Raw genomic sequence first — 15,822 nt, forward strand, 5'->3', positions numbered from 1 at the left:
TGATCTGTAAAGCCCTATATGCAAAGATAATAATATTTAATATTTATTGAGCACTTAGTGCTTTATATCGAGACTCAGTGAATCCAAAATCAACCCATGAGAAAAGTGCTGTTATTATCCCTATGAAATTGGTGAGGACCTGGAGGCACAGAGAGGGGAAGTAACTTGCCCAAGGTCACACAGCCAGTAAGCAGTGAAGCCAAAATTCAAACCCCAGTGGTCTGGAGCCAAAGCAGACACTGGTAGCCATGACATTAGGCCATGGTTATCCTTAACAAAGAAGAGCCATTATGGTGAGGCTCATCATGGGGCAGTGTACAGTGATTAAAATTTATAAAGAACGTAAAAATATTAATGAAATGTAGAAGGACATTAAAATATTTTTAAAATACAAAATTATACATGTATGATCTCAACTTAAAATGCCTTTTTAAAAAGAACTGAAAGGAATATGTAAATATATAAAATATATTTTAAACATATAAATGGATCTCAGACAGAAGTTGATCAAATATTTGTTGAAACTGGTAGATTATGAGTGGGCTTTTCTCCTCTTCCCATTTTTTCTATATTTTCCAAACTTTTTAAATGAAAATTACTCTTTTCAGTTAAAAAAAAGTACTAAGGTCTGTTTTAAAATTATTTGCTCTCAGTAAATGTTTAAAAGAGAAATTTCTGAGAGACAAAATATCTAGAAGCAAGTTGTTTAAAAAAAAAACAGTGGGGAGGTTGTTAAGAAACTTTTTAAATTGGTAATATTCTTACAGCTAGGCCTCAGAACACTGAGAAGAATGTACAAGGGACGAGAAAATGGAATGAAGGATTCTATTATATGACAAGTTCAATGAGAAAATACGGAGCCTTGGCTGTCCTAAGTGCTAGCAAATGAGACAGGTAATTCTTGCCTTCTAGAAAGATCTTCTAATCCTCCTTCCTTGTCTTACAGATGAAGACAACATTTTTTTTTTTTTTGACAACATGTTTTTTACTATTAAATACATTCACCTCCTTGAAAAGTAAGTTCCCTTCAGCCTGTTAAAGCATCCTCCCTTGGGCAGATGCAGGCCCAGTGTGAGGTGGGGAGCCCTGGACCCCGAGCTCCCCTGGCTCCAGCCCAGATTCCGCCACCAGCCAGTTGCATCTCCTGGGCCTGTTTCCCCAACCAGAAACCAGCCAGACTTGTACAATCTCTTGCCCAGCATCCAGCTCTAACGTTCTGCTCTACGTTGTGTAAACGGCTAGAACAAATTGGCTAGAGATGCCTTCTAAAGACAGAAGAACCCTGGGCCTTGGCCAGGAGTGCGCCTGGCCAGTAGCCCTCAGGAGGCAGTGGCATCAGGGGAGCTTCTGCCCAGAGGGCTAGGCAAGATGCAGATGCAGGAAGAGAGGCGGGGCTGGAGCAGAGCGAGCTGCCCAGGAGTGGGGAGGCAGCCAGCCTCCTGTTCCCTCTCCAGGCCCTCAGTTAGGCAGGATCACACTGTTCTAGGGCTAATTGTGTCTGAAGCGACCAGCCGTCTTTCCCCTCCCTCAGCAGCAGCAGCAGCAGCAAACAGCTTCTCCATCGCCAACCCAAGACCCTGAACAGCACAGGGCACATTCCACTCTCCTCCTTACACGGGCAACAGAGTCCAGCAACCTCTGTGCCCAAGGAGGTGCTCCAAAAATAATGAATTAAACATGGGACTGAAGCCAAGCCGGTTAGGTCTGGATTCAGAAGGCACACGCTTGCTCCAACCCTTTGCAAGAGAATCTGCCGGGAGCTTGCAGATTTCTGCGCTATGCCTCCCACCTACTGAATCAGAATCGCAGAGGGTAGGACCTGGAAACAGCGTTTTAAACAAGCTCCCCAGAAGGGCCTGATGTCCCCAGAGTTTCAGAACCACTGGCCTCAGGCTTGCTTGTAATCTCACATTCCCACATCTACTAGGGTGTCCTAAGAGGCTGGAGGTGAGGAGGAAGTAGAAGGTGGAAAGGGGATGCTACTCCCCAAACTGATGTGACAGAGATGTGCCCGAGACCTGGGGCCAAGTCCATTTCAGAGGGGGCAGGCTGGACAAGGGCCTAGGGGTAGCAGACAGGTCCCCGGTGGGCCTCTCCTCCCACCCCGCTGCCTTTGTCAGTTTCCACATGCATAAACACACTCAGTCAAGCCCAGTCACTCCCCTCAGAATTTGCTGTATCTCCATCCGCAGTGTTCCTGGACCCGACCTCAGCCACCATCCACCACGGCTCTCCCTCTCCCGACAGAGACCCCATCTGCCTCGTTACTTAAATAATCTTTATTTCTCATGCACTAGGAAAGATGGGATTGTATGAAACACTGCAATTCATAGCAAAGGCCTCGGTCCAGAACACAACACAGGGGACCAGGTGGGATCCAGGTCTGGTCAAAACTCTGGGGACCATAGTAGGGATACTGCCCTCAGGGCTGGTGGCAGATCCAGGACGCTCCAGCTGCAATGGCGTCAGACACAGCACAGGGCAGCTGCCCCCTCCCACAGAGGCACAGGAAGCTGACACCAGGGGAGCACATGGACCAGAGGAAGGACGGTGAAAGCTGCTGGGCCGTGACTTGGCAGAGGTGCTGGTCCAGCACCTCCGGGGCCCAAGCCCAGGCAGCCAGGGCTGTGACTCAGCCAATTCTACCTGCTGCAGATCCCTGGCAGTCCGTGCCCACAACACACGTGTACAGGCCACACCTGACTGCCCCTCAGCCGCATAAGCAAGACGGAGGCCCAAACTCAAGCCCCAGCCAAAGCTCAGATTTGCCCAAGCCAGGACCCCAAGGGCCAGACCCCCACAACCATCCCTGGCTCTTGTGGACACTCAGATGCCCGCAGGACAGCCAGCCTTCAGAAGATCCTGGGACAGGTCCACCAGCAGGGCAGACCTCAAACCTGGGCCATCAGGTGCCACCCAAGCCAAGACAAGGGTAAAGCGGCTCCTGGGCGGCACAGATACAGGTAGAAACATGCAGGACAGAACAAAGAACAGACACATGCAGAGACCACAACAGGGCGGGAGGGGTCTGAGGACAGAACGTGGTCAAGGTGCCAAGACGCGGGGGCACTGTTTGGGCTGGGCTCACTGAGGCCCCGGGCTCATGGTGATGCCCGCCTCCTCCGGGATAGTCTCCAGCATCTCGCTCTGCACGGCCTGCGTGATGAGCGCCAGCTCCTGGCACAGGGTCTCATGGCGGTAGCCCACACGGATGTCCGGCACATTGGTGCGGCGGATGTCATTGCCCTCAGGGCCCTCCTTGGTATAGTTGGGTCCCAGCCAGTGGCTCTTCACCTGAAGGGGCAGGACAATGCGCAGGGCTGCAGCCAGCTCTGAGGGGCCAGCTACCCTGGGACCTTCCCAAAACACAGAGCAGGGGAGGAGAGGGGATGCCAAGGGGGTGCAGTACCTTGTGGGAGAAGCCACTCATGAGCACACTGTTGCGTGCCAGCTCGCACATGTCGCAGGAGCTGAGCTTCCACACCTGGGTGGCGATGCTGTACTCCTCCATCAGTGGCTCCTGCACAGGCCAGGTTCCCTCAGGCGGGGAGACCGGGCCTGCCACCCGCCCCTCCCATAGACTTGCCATGAGGCATGCTGCACTCCACCAGCAGAGGGCAGCACCAGCCCCGAGACCTGCCCTGTCCGGGTGGCCTTCGTGTCCCAGGACACCCGCCCACCAGGCTGCCGCCGTGTGCTGACCTTGGTGAAGTGGAACTGCAGGGGATCGTCGGTGGACAGTGAGACCATGAGGCCACGGGACAGGTACTCAGGTAGTGGGTTCCGGTGGTAGCTGAGGAAGAGGCTGTTGTTGCTGAGCGGGGACATGGCAATGCCAATCTGGGCCAAGTAATACAGGTACTGCAGGACCGGGGCCTGGGCAGGCAACAGGGAGGGCAGGCCTGTCAGGTGGCCTCCAGCCTGGGGAGGACACCTGGCTCTGGGGGTTACAGGTCACAGTGGGGGACAGGGGGCAGTCCAGGATGGGCCTGAGTTGCAGAGGGTCAGTTACAGCCAGAATCCAAGTTCGGGCCTCCGTGTGGAGGCTGGGGTCCAAGCTGGGGAGGAGGACCAGTTGCTGAAGAGGCTTGAAGGGCTGGGAGGAGGGGAGGCTGGGGTGCGGAGCCTGACCTTGCGCAGAAGCAGCCCATGCGAGATGTTCTCAGCCAGCATGAAGGCCGACACCAGATGGTGGATGGGCCCGGCCTCCCCACAGTGCGGCCTCAGCACAAACGTGTGGAAGCCCCTCTGCCTGGGGGGCGTGAAGACAGCGTCGGGTCCCAAGCCTGGCTCGCCTGGGCTCCTGAGCCCCCACCCAGTGACTTTGTGGGCCTAGGACCAGGGGGCAGGGGTAGATCCTTGGTCAGCGAGGGCTGACCCACAGAGCCCCGAGGGCAGAGAACCCATCCCATCTAAGACTGGGGCCAAGAGGTGGGTCAGAGATCTGGTGGCCCCAGCCCAGGGCAGGCCCAGAGCAAGGCCTGCTGGCTGAGAGCTGGCAGGGCAGCCAGAGACACGGCACCAGCGGAGCCCAGGAGCAGGCACCTGCGCAGGTGGTTCAGCATGGCCATGTTGACGAAGGTGTAGTACAAGTAGTAGGCATACGGTGGGTTGTCCTCCTCCACCCAGGCCTCGGGGAGGGGGCTCTCCAGGTTAAAGATGTGGTTCTCAGGCTTGGACTCATCATCCACGCTGTCAAAGCCATCCACCTGGCACAGGACACTGGGGTCAGGTCCAGAGCCGCGGCCAGGCCTGAGGCAGTGTCCCCCCCACACCCAGCCCTGGGCCACACCCTCACATGCTCCAAGAAGAGATGCAGCTCCGGGTGGCTGGCAGGGTGGATGGTGGCCTCGAACAGTGGCAGAAAGATGTTCTCCAGCATCTCCTGGAAGTTGGCCAGCTGACCCTTGGTACGGTACACGTCACTGCAGGCGAGACGAGTGCACACAGGTATGTGCAGGTCAGGGCAGAATCACAGAAGCATTTTTGAGCCATATTGGGTGTGCCGGGCGGGACAGACCGTGAGTGGACCAGGGAGTCCCTCCAGTTCCGAGGGCTCGGCTGGGACAGGGGAGGGTCAGCCATCCCAGGAGGGCAGGAGGAGGCCCTGGCCTCCTGACCTCTGCCCCCACGTTCCCTCCCACTCCAAGGGACACTCACAAGAGGCGGGGCACCTGCACGAGCCAGCGCACGTTGGGAGAGTGTACACGGTGTATGACGGCCCAGTGCGCCAGCTTGTCCCACTCGTCCCTTGAGCGCCCGTAAATGGAGAGCCGCAGCTCCGCATTCTGGTATTTGCTCTCTTCCAGGTCCGACATCACCTCCTGGGACGTGTGAGGCAACTGTCACCCTCAGGCTTCTCACCCGTCCCTGTCTTCGTGCCCACCAGGTGTGCTCAGTCAGACCCCTTCATGCCTCTCACCCACCCTCCCCACCCACCTATGCAAGCCCCCAGCTACCCACTCAGGGAGGGCTGCCGCAGGCCGACGCTGCCCCTCCCTATACGTGGGCCCTGGCAGCCCCTCCTCCCTACCTTGATGATGTGAGCAAAGTACTTCCCAGAAACCCTGTTGTCAGTCTTGATGAAGATCTCTCGGAGGACAGACTCCCCAATAGGGTTATATTTGGCATTGAACTTGTCAAAGCGATGGAAGGTGTTCCTGTCCTGGGGGAGAAGGGCAGGCCCAAGTCACCCCTGACCCCTGGCCCGCACACTGGCCCAGCCCCTCAGCCCCTCTACCACTGGGACGGACCGCGTGCACATCGAGCGTGTCCACACTCAGGTCGTAGGCAGTGAGATTCATGCTCTCGAAGACCTCCCGCAGCGTCTGCTCGCGACCCTGCTCCATGTGCACGATCTCCTCCAGGTGCCGCTTCATCGCCCGTTTGATGAAGCGCAGCAGATGCTTCTGGTTCATGCAGGACGAGGCATGGATGTGCGTGTCCACCTGGGGGGGAACGGGGACTGCTGGGTCCACGGGAGGCCAGGACAGTCCGGAGCCTGGGCGGTGGGATGGGAGAGGACTCTTCAAACTGGATGCTGGGTGGGGACCCAGGCCCTGGAGGGGGAGGCTGGGCAGAGGTGCAGGGTCAGGCTTGGGGGTGAGGACCCACCTTGCGGATGTTGTAGAAATCTCGGTGTGGCACCTTCTTCTGGGCGGCCAGCTCCTTCATCTCATTGAGCAGCACGTGCATCTGGAACTTAGAGCTCAGGTACTGCAACCGACGGTAACAGAATGACTTTCTGGGCAGAAGGAGAAGCAGGCAGGGGCTCAGGCCCGCAAGGAAGCACCTGGGAGGGCCTGGGTAGCAGAGCAGAGGGAGGAAGCAGGAAGGTGCAGGCCTGAGGCTGCCAAGGGGGCAGCAGATGACGGGAAAATCTAGGACTCGGTGACTGAAAGGGTGGGAGACTGGGTGACAGGTGTCTGGGGCAGGGCTGGGGCTGGAAGAATCCGGGCTGGGAGGGGAGACGAGTGTCTGGTACGGGCACAGACTCACATGGGGCCATTGATAATCAGAGCCATCAGCACGTTGACATCTGCCACAAATTCCTGCAGGTCGGGGTACGGCAGCTCCACCTCTGAGCAGCTGGCGTGTAGGGGGAGCTTGAGTGAGGAGAGCAAGCCAGGCCCTGTGGGCCCTCCCGAGCCGATGCAGCCTGCCACAGCTTCCCCCCCAGAATGCCCCACGCCCCTCTTACTGCTCATCGGGTTCCCTGCGGGTGTAGACGTGAACCACGCCCTGCACCATACGCAGACCCAAGCCCAGGTCCCCCGGCATGGTGCTCGGCTCACAGTGCTCATACGGGTGCTGCTCCAGCGCAGGGGGGTGCACTGGGGCATCTGCAGGGGTGAGAAGGGTGGAGTCAGGGCCAGGCCTCTTCCAGGCCACCCGCTGCCTGGCCCAGAAGCCCCAGCAGGACAGCTCCTGCCCCTGCCTCCACCCCCGCATGCCAAGAGGCTGGAATGAACTCGCGTGTGGGACAAAGCAGGCAGGCTGAGGTTCCTGGGCACCAAGCTCAGGGAGCCTGGGATACCAGGGCACTTGGAGTAGGACAGGGATGGGGGATCCCACCAGCGGACACAGGGGTGTCCGGGCCCTGCTCATAGGTCCGTGTCTCCAGGGGCTTCTCGGCCAGCTGCTGCAGGTACCGGCGGGTGGTGGGGCAGAAGCTCTGCAGCGACAGGGCCATGTACTTCTCCCGGATGAAGAGTGCCCGCACCACGCTCTTGGCTGCGTCCAGCAGGTCTGTGAACGGCACCTGGAGACGGGGAATCACTCTCCTTGGTCCCAGTCCCAGACCCAGACCCGACTCACCCTCACCTCTTCCCTGGGCCTTGACCCCAGAAACCCTCAGACCATTCTGCTCTCAGCACAGCAACTAGCTTCCAGCCAGACCCTCTGCCCCTCCAGCTTCAAGAAAGAGAAACACCCTCTCTGGCCTCTACCCCCAGCTGCCCAGACTCGGGGAGCCCACCAGGATCCAGGGGACGGGGACACTCACCCCACACTTCTCCTCCCCAGAGATGGTGACCCGCTGAAATTCCCGCTCCAGCACCACATCTCGCTCCCACAGGCCCCGATCGCCCTGCCCGTCACGCTGCTCCTTGTAGAGCCTACAAGTGGAGGGTACGAGGGAGGGGCTGGAGACAGCAGTGGGACAGGCCCCAGCCCTGCATCCCCCGTACCCCTCTGCCCTCCTCACTGGAGGTCCGAGTCACTGTCTGTCTTCAGGAAATCTTGCTTGGCCCGAAGCAGGATGTCCGGCTCCAGCCTAGAGGTGAGAGGAGTGAGAGGTCAGGCAGCTAAGGAGGCCCTTGCTCCCAGGTGCCTGCACTGTCCTAGGTGCCGTGCACGTGGTGTCACCTGTGGTCCTTACAGGGATGTAGAACCCTATGCCGTGGGTGCTGCTCTTGCCCCACATCGGAGATGAGAAAGCATACCCAGAAGTTAAGCAACATGTTCCAGGCCACGCTGGTGGGTAGAAGACGGAACCAGAACCCAGCAGCCTGACTCCAAAGCCTATGCTTCACACCACTGCTCTGCACCGCCTCCCCAGGGGGCCCCAGAGGGAGGACTCCTTGGAAGAGAAGAGATGGGGCTCTGAAAGCGTCCGGATGGAGACAGAGGGATGCTGGGCAAACTGTCCTGTGTCCCTCCCCCCAACCCCACGCTTCCTGTGCCGCCCACCCCACGGCCGCCTGGCTGTGCCCCCCACCCCACGGCCGCCTGGCTGTGCCCCCCACCCCAGGGCCGCCTGGCTGTGCCCCCACACCATGGCCGCCTGGCTGTGCCCCCACCCCAGGGCTGCCTGGCTGTGCCCCCCACCCCAGGGCCGCCTGGCTGTGCCCCCCACCCCACGGCCGCCTGGCTGTGCCCCCCACCCCACGGCCGCCTGGCTGTGCCCCCCACCCCATGGCTTGCCCCTTGAGGTGGCCTGTCTGGCTCTGAACCTGGGGGCTTACTTGACATCCTGGCTGATCTGCCGCTCCAGGCGCTGCCGCCGCTCCTCCAGTTGCTCAATGGGGCTCTCCTCCGGGAACTCGTATGGGGCGCTCCGGAGCTCACTCTCAGCCAGGGAGCGGCTGAACAGCTCCTGGTGGGAGGGAAGGAAGGGTCAGTGTGGCCTGGCCATCAGGATCTGGGGATGGGGTGAAGGCACAGGAGCTAGGGGTACCTGGTACGGGCTAGGGGATCAGGGCACAGCCAAGCGTGAAGTAAAGGGACAGGTGAGGTGGAGAAGGGGTGAGGGGAGCAAAGACTAGGCATGGCGGCAGTGATGGGGGGACACAGGGTGCGGTGCCAGGCGATACCTCGGCGATCTCCTTGCATTTGCCATCCATAGACGTGCGCAGGTCGAGCGGGAAGTGCTTGAGGCAGGGGGCAGGGCCTGGCAGGGATCGGGCAGACTGCAGCGGAGGGGCCCCCAGCCCACCCCGAGCCTCTGTGGAGACAGTGATGCAGGGTCAAAGGGTGAAGGGCAGGGCCTGGGTGCACTGGAAGCCCTGGGCCCCTGCCTGCCCCAGGCCAGCCCCGGAGAGAGGCCAGTCACCCCTCAGAGGCTGAGAAGTGAGCCCGCATGTGGACCTCACCTGCAGTCTGGCACGGGGGCCCCTCACCCATTCCAGGCTCATGGGTGGGGCCACGAGTCTGCCCCTAGAACAAGTGGATTCATTCACCCCAGGAATAAAAATCTGAATCCTGGACTAGGGGCCACCCCATCAGGCCATGAGAGAACCTCCATGTGAGTACCTGCTACAGGCAGGCACCCACGTGTCCATGTACACACACACACACACACACACACACACACACACACACACTCCCCACCCCCCCCCTCCAGGCGCTCATTAAGGCCACACCAGCGATGCCAAGTGCACAGCTTCCAGGGCAGCCAATCCAGGATCAGACCTGCCTCTGGACCAGCAGATGCCCCTCTCAAGGGCCAGGGTCTGCGCCTGATACCCTAGACCTACAAAGCCCAGGGAAGCCACAGCTGCCACTCAGCTCTGACCTGGGGACCAGCCTTCAGAGGAAGAGGAAGAGAGGAAGTGGAGGACCTGGTTGGCAGCAGGAACCCTACCTCCTCCCTGGAGGCCTGCCCTCTCCCCCAGGACCCCAGGGCTGCCAAGATGTGGACTGGCCCCAGCCTGCCCCTCCCACTGCTGGCTGCCCCTCCAAAGGGAGCTGCCACAAACAGTCTGCGCCACTCAGAGGCCCCAGGATCTGGGCCGGAGGCCCTGGGGAAGGGAGTATCAGAAGCCAGAGTCTCTCTCCACGGAAGGAAGAATTCCTCAGCTTCCAACAGGAGGCTGGCACTAAAGGCCTTGAAGCTGATAGTCTAGAGAGGCTGCCTGAGCTCCCAGCCCACCCCAGGGGACCCTCCCTGGGCTCCCCAGCCCCACCCTCCCAGCAGGAAGCTCTCCCAGTCAGCCGTGGGGGGTACTCCCCTCCAGCACCCTCCTCTTCCCTCTCCACTGTGGCTCAGGATGGACTAGAGGCTCTACCAGGCAGCATGCCTTGAAGTCTCTGGGCCCACTTCCCAACACCCCAGAGTCCTGTCCTAAGGCTGGACAAAAAGAAGAGGGGGTGCCTGCCCCAGATCCAGGACCTAGCCCCCCCTCGCCCTGGTGCCTGCCTGGGCCCTACCTGCAGTCAGGCAGCGCCGGCCAGCAGCCCTGTGCCCCTTGCCCGCCTGTTTGCTGAGTGGAGCTGCAGCCAGTCCCCCAGGACAGCTCAGGGGCCGGCACGGGCTGTACCAAGTGCAGCTGCATGCAGGGGAGACCCTGGGATGACGGCAAGCAGGGGACTGGGGAAGCTCAGGGGAGTAAAGAAATCAAGGGAAGGAGTATCAGAGTTGGGAGATAAGAGGAACCCCCAAACTGAACAGGCCCTTAACCTCTACAGTGCCAGGGCCCAGCCCAAAGTGGGGCCCCCAAGGGGGTGGAGCAGGGCAGGCCGTTATGGGCAGGGCAGGCTGGCAGGGAAGGGACAAGCCTCCTTAAAATGCAGTGCCCTAGGGGATAGTGTGTAGGGCCTGGCTAGCCAAAGAGTAGGAGGGGACGAGCAGCCCTCCTCACCTCCATACCCAACAGCCCCAGGCCAGCTTCCTCTGCCCAATGGCCTTGTTTGTCTCACCACTGCCCTCTGGGCCCCTGACTACGGGGTCTCTTGGGAGAGACAGGGCCCCTGCTGGGGAGAGGAACTGGCTGACAGCCGGGGTAGAGGCTCGGTCCAGGAAAGGAACAGTTACAGAGCTTCCCTGTTGCCCAGGGGACTGGTTCATGGCCCCCTAGACCTCCAGCCCCCGTCCAAGCCTATCGTTGGGAACAGACTGCCCAGGAGAAGAGGTTCAGAAGTGGGACTAGAATTTGGAGGACTTGAGTCTGACTCTGTTCCCAATTACTGGCAAGTCTCTACCTTCCGGAGGCTTCAAGTCTGCCTATAATGGGGTGATAAGGAGTCCTGCCCTGCCTAGCCACAGCTGCTATAAGGCGCACAGAGATACGGCTCTGCAAGATAGTTCTGGAAAGTACCATCATCTGTGATTATGAACTCCTGGGACCCTCCAAACACTCCCCACGTGCAGTCCCACCCACTGAGGGCGGGAGGAGCTTCTGGGCCCAGCGTAGGCCAAGGCAATGAGCAGTGAGGGTGTGAAGAGAACAGAATTGGCAGGGTGGGAACACTGTCTCTTACTTGGAAGAGGGCAGAGCAGAAAGCAGAAGGAAGATGGGCACCAGCTCTGCCCTCAGAGTGTTAAGACAAAGCCTAAGGCCCTTGCATCCCCCAAGAACCCTGACCCTACACGGCTCCTCCCCACTTCTAACCCCCTCCAGAGAGACTGACCACAGACCTCCAGGGCTGGTGTGTATCGGGTCAGCAGAACTGAGTCAAAGGCCCTAATCTCAACCACCTCTCCTAGCAGGGTGACCCAGGGTCTCCACAGAAATGCTGGGGTGACCAGGACAGGTTCTGGCATGCAGAGCCATCCCCCCAGCCTGCCAAGCCACCACACAGGGCTGCCAGGGTTCACTAGAGGTGACAGACAGGCAATAACCTCCACACTTTCTGAGGCCAGGTCTAGAAGACCCAGCTGCCTGCTGGTCCCTTCTCCCAGGGTCTGTGCTACAGCACCACACCCACACCCACATACACACACACACACACACACACACACACGCGCGCGCACACACACACACACACACACACACACACACGGCGTGGGGAGGGGTGGTCAAAAGCCAGAGAGGGCTACTCCCCAGCCATTCCCACCAGCTCCAAGATTCTTGCCAACCTGTCTACCCACTTGACCAGAGCCCCTCACTCACTGCCAAGGCTGCCCTGGCAGGCAGAGAGGTACCCAAGGCTTTGACGCCCAAGAATCAGATGCTCCCACCATGTGACCAACCCAAGGTATACAGATCTAGCCTCAGGGGACACACCCTCTGGAGGCAGAGACCTGGGCAGAGAGAACACAGACCCTCAGGCCAATACAGAACTCAGGCCAGCATCTTCAGTAGCATAAGAAAACCAGGAGGTAGGCACAAGCAAAATCAGGCTACAAGTACAGACAGGTGCTCCGGGGGTGGGGGCACTGGCTTGACCTGGTCACCAAAGTGGGGGTGGTCTTCCCTTAGCCACAGGCCTGGGAGCAGCAGACGGCAGGTAGCTATCCCTCAGCAAGCACGGACCCAGGCAGCCGAGCCCTCAGGGCGATGGGCACAGCTGCACCACGCTGCAAGATCCAAATGGTGCAGAGATGCCTACAGGAGTGGGAGCCGAACCAAAGGGTGCAGGAGCACACGCAGGCCGGCAGCGGCCCCAGCCTGAGCCCCCGCACGGGCCCAGCCCAAGGACACCCCATACTTCTGAGGAAGCTCACAAGACAGATCAGGAATGAACAAACTGCAAACAATAGATACAGTTGAGCCCCTAGACCCTGGATGCCGGGCGGCAATAAGTATGCCTTAACATCAGACCCCCAGTAAGGGGGTTCAAGATCTAGGATCCTAGAAAGAGTAACTAACTGCAAGAGGACAGCCTGAGCCTGCCTGGTAAAGGCACAGACACCAGCAGTGTGGCCAGTCTGCAAACTAGTCAGTCCCACACATCCCCCACTCCATTCACACACACTCCACATGCAAACAGTCTTAGCACATCCACACGCTGACACGTGTGCAAATACACTCTTGCTGCACCCACACCCATGCCCACTCCTCGTTACAGAGGACAGCATCCCCGACACAGAACCCTGTCACCCTCCACCCCACCTCCCTCCCCACACCACCTCCCAAGCCAGCTGGCCCTGGGAAGGGGACAAGGGGCACCACTGCAGAGAAGGTGCAGGAGAAGCCCCCCTCCTGAGGGGACCAGTGGCCTGGGCGAGAGGTAGGGGCAGAGCCAGCCTGAGGCCAGGAAGCACACACTCACCTGGTACTGCAGAGGAAGCCTGCAGGCTGGCCCGCTTCTTAAAGGGATATTTGGCCTTGGATTTGCCGGGACCAGATGAATAGGATGCCATGGCTCCGGCCGCAGAGACGGCGGGGGGAGTCTGAGCCGCACCAGCTGGGCCTGGCTCTGCCACATCCAACCCCTTCCTCTGCCCCGCCCCCAGCGGGAGTGACTGATGCAGGAAGCAGAGGCCCCGCAGGCGGAAGAGGCCCTGGCCATGATTTCTGATGTTGTCTAGGCAACCTCAGGAGGGGCGGGGGCCTCCATCCCTGCCCCTTTAACCCTCCCTTCCTCTCCTCAGTCCGCCGGAGTTACACGGATGGTCATGTCACTTGTTTCCTCACTTCCCCTGGGGGGTGGAAGTGAGGAAACAAGATGGAGAAGGGCCAGCCCTAGCACTCCACGAAGCCCTCAGGAGCCCCTTGCCCCTTGCCCCTTGCCCCTTGCCAGGGCTCTGGAGCAAAAGGGTCAAAGTCCAGGCTAACTGGTCCAGCCAGCCAGGCAGAAAACAAATAGTAATAGAGAGGGATCCAGTGCAAGCACCCCCAAGCTCAGAACACTTTCCTCTCAAGGCCAGCGGATTCCATGAAAATCCAGCCCCTCTGGGGCAGAGTCCCCTTTTTTCCTCGTCGGACCCCCGGCCCCAGGGGTAGCCCAGCTCGGAGAGGATGGGGTAGAACTGAGAATCCCAGCCCAGTAGGGAGGAGCCTGTCTTGGGAAAATTCCACGGTCCACAGAAGCTACCCTCTAGGAAGGCAGGGAGGCCAGGAGTCAGGGGCTTCTCTGGGGTCTGGGAAAGAGACCCTAGCGGCTTCTGACTTTGCCTTCTGTCTTTCCACACTCAGGCTCTGCTCTCCAGGCGCTCCCCGGGAGGAGCTGTCCGCCTTCCGTAGGTCTGCAGGCTGTGCCCACCCTCTTGTCACCCTGGACACTGCACTTCTCTGTCCCAGAGACCCTGCCCTCCTTCACACGCGCACACACTCACCTGAGGCCATGCTGCCCGAGCCCTGAGGGGTACCGGGATGTCTGCTCTCCAGGGTCTGCAAAGCCGGGAAGCCCGGTCGCGAGGGACGGGAGAAGGGCTGGGATCCAGACCCCGGCAAGTCGCTCCAAGGGCCCCTGCCCTGGCACTGATATGGGAGAAGTAAGACAGTCTTTCAAAATTGCTGGCTGTAGGGAGGCCGACCCCTGCCGACCTGGGCCGCTGCACTGGCCTTGTAGACCCCGGCGTCCCGACCCCCAGCCCCGCACTCCAGAGGCGGGCAGGCCACGTGCTCCCCAGAGAGCGGGACCCGGAACTCGTCTGGGCTTCTCTCCACACTTTCTGGGTATTCGGGTCGGACTCGGGTAACTGGACTGTGGTGGAGTCACGCAACAGGTGCAACCCCACTGAAACCTCGCCAGCGCCGGCGCGCTTCTCCGCAGCCCCAGGCCCCGCCAAGTCCGTGGCCCCGCCCCTGCTCGGGCCCTCCCCCGCCAAGCCGGCCCCGGCCCCGCCCCCGCCATTTTTCCTCTTCCCGGCGCCACGTGGGCAGCCGCCGCTCGGCATCCGCCCCGCAGCGTCTTGGGCAAGGACTGTGCGTCAGCTTCCTCACCAGTAAAGCGAGATGGGGTAATCGCAGTACCTCACTCAAAGGGGTTATTGTGAGGATGAAACGTTAGGCACCTTTGCATGATACCTGGCACAAAGCCAGTGCCCAATAAAAGATAGCTATTATTGTTGTGCCAAGGTTCTCTTTTAGCAGAAGTCCTTCCCGGCAGGCGTAGCTAGGCAGGGTGTGTCCTGCAATTCTGACTCCCCTTCCCACATTTATTTCTGTATTTGTTGGTCAAGAGCTTAGGCTCTGTAGCCAGTGTGGTTCAATTCCAGACTTCACCTACTTCCTGACTGCCACTGGGAATGTTAACTTCTCTGTGCTTCTATTTCCTCTATAAAATGAGTGTAAGAGACCCCACTTTATATGGTAGTTTTTAGGATAAATGAACTAATATAAGTTAAGTGCCTGGCTTGTAGTTACTACTCAGTTAATGTTCAGTAATATCATTGCTGTGCTTTGGCCTTGGTCCCCTGTTGACACTCTCAGAGGTTGATTCACCTTGCAGTCTATAAAGAAGGGGTGCTGGGCTATTTTGGGGACTGCAGATACCCCACACAACCAGAACCCCCACTCCCAAGTGGCAGAGAATCCTACTTAAAGGAAACCTGTGGGAGAAAGGCCCTATAACGTCACTGCACATAATTAAACGTATTAGCAGCTATTAGTCTATTCCTGTGTCTCTACCTTGCGGGAGCCCTTTGCCCCCACACCCAGTTGTACTAATGCTCCTCCCAATTCTCACCACCTCAACCAAATTCCTTCCCGAACTCTGCTTCCTCCCCTCCTCCCCAGACTGGATTGTGGACCCTGAATCCTATTCCCTACCGGCACCTGGTGTTGCCTCCATTGATCCCTGCCTACTTACTGCTCTTCACCCTGGACAAACTCAAAAAACCATGGCCTCCGTAAACATGGGGGGGGGGGGGCGGGAAACTTCACCTCACAAAGAATCAATAAAACTAAAAAGAGAACAAGGAGATACCATGTTCACCCATCAAATTAGCAAAGATTAAAGGAAAAAAAATCCTAAAGCAGGCAAGGGGGTAGTGAGATGGGACACACACATATCCTACTGGTGGTCGTAAAAAACATTGATATAATCTTTCTGAAAGCCATTTGGCAACGTCTACTCAAGAGTCTTAAAAAGGTTCGTATTATCTGATCCAGTAATTCCACTTCCAGGAAATTGTTCTTCTAAAAAGCACTGCAAGAAAAATATGCACAAAATTGTTCATAACTGCAATGTTTATCACATAGAAAGGTTGGAAAC

The 15,822-nt window shown here is 58.6% G+C and overlaps 1 protein-coding gene across 5 annotated transcripts; it reads right to left on the bottom strand.

Annotated features, from left to right (window-relative positions):
• Positions 1 to 2,260: 2,260 nt before the first annotated feature.
• Positions 2,261 to 14,503, bottom strand: AMPD2 (adenosine monophosphate deaminase 2). 5 transcript variants are annotated; one of them, XM_030868943.3, is made up of 18 exons: positions 13,940 to 14,081; positions 8,814 to 8,944; positions 8,466 to 8,596; positions 7,706 to 7,774; positions 7,505 to 7,616; positions 7,075 to 7,261; positions 6,701 to 6,842; positions 6,499 to 6,588; positions 6,115 to 6,244; positions 5,754 to 5,948; positions 5,534 to 5,665; positions 5,161 to 5,324; positions 4,799 to 4,925; positions 4,546 to 4,709; positions 4,132 to 4,252; positions 3,703 to 3,876; positions 3,410 to 3,520; positions 2,261 to 3,294 (listed from the first exon to the last, which is right to left on the bottom strand). In XM_030868943.3, the coding sequence occupies exons 1-18, from the start codon at positions 13,947 to 13,949 to the stop codon at positions 3,085 to 3,087; spliced, it is 2,400 nt and encodes a 799-aa protein (XP_030724803.1). In that variant the 5' UTR covers positions 13,950 to 14,081; the 3' UTR covers positions 2,261 to 3,084. The 5 variants fall into 5 exon arrangements, with proteins under 5 accessions (XP_030724803.1, XP_030724802.1, XP_060157491.1 ...); XM_030868942.3 differs by lacking the exon at positions 13,940 to 14,081 and adding an exon at positions 12,934 to 13,301; XM_060301508.2 differs by lacking the exon at positions 13,940 to 14,081 and adding an exon at positions 10,150 to 10,240.
• Between the last annotated feature and the right edge of the window lie 1,319 nt (positions 14,504 to 15,822).

Source organism: Globicephala melas, chromosome 1 (genome assembly GCF_963455315.2).
Source record: "Globicephala melas chromosome 1, mGloMel1.2, whole genome shotgun sequence".
Taxonomy (NCBI): Eukaryota; Metazoa; Chordata; class Mammalia; order Artiodactyla; family Delphinidae; genus Globicephala; species Globicephala melas.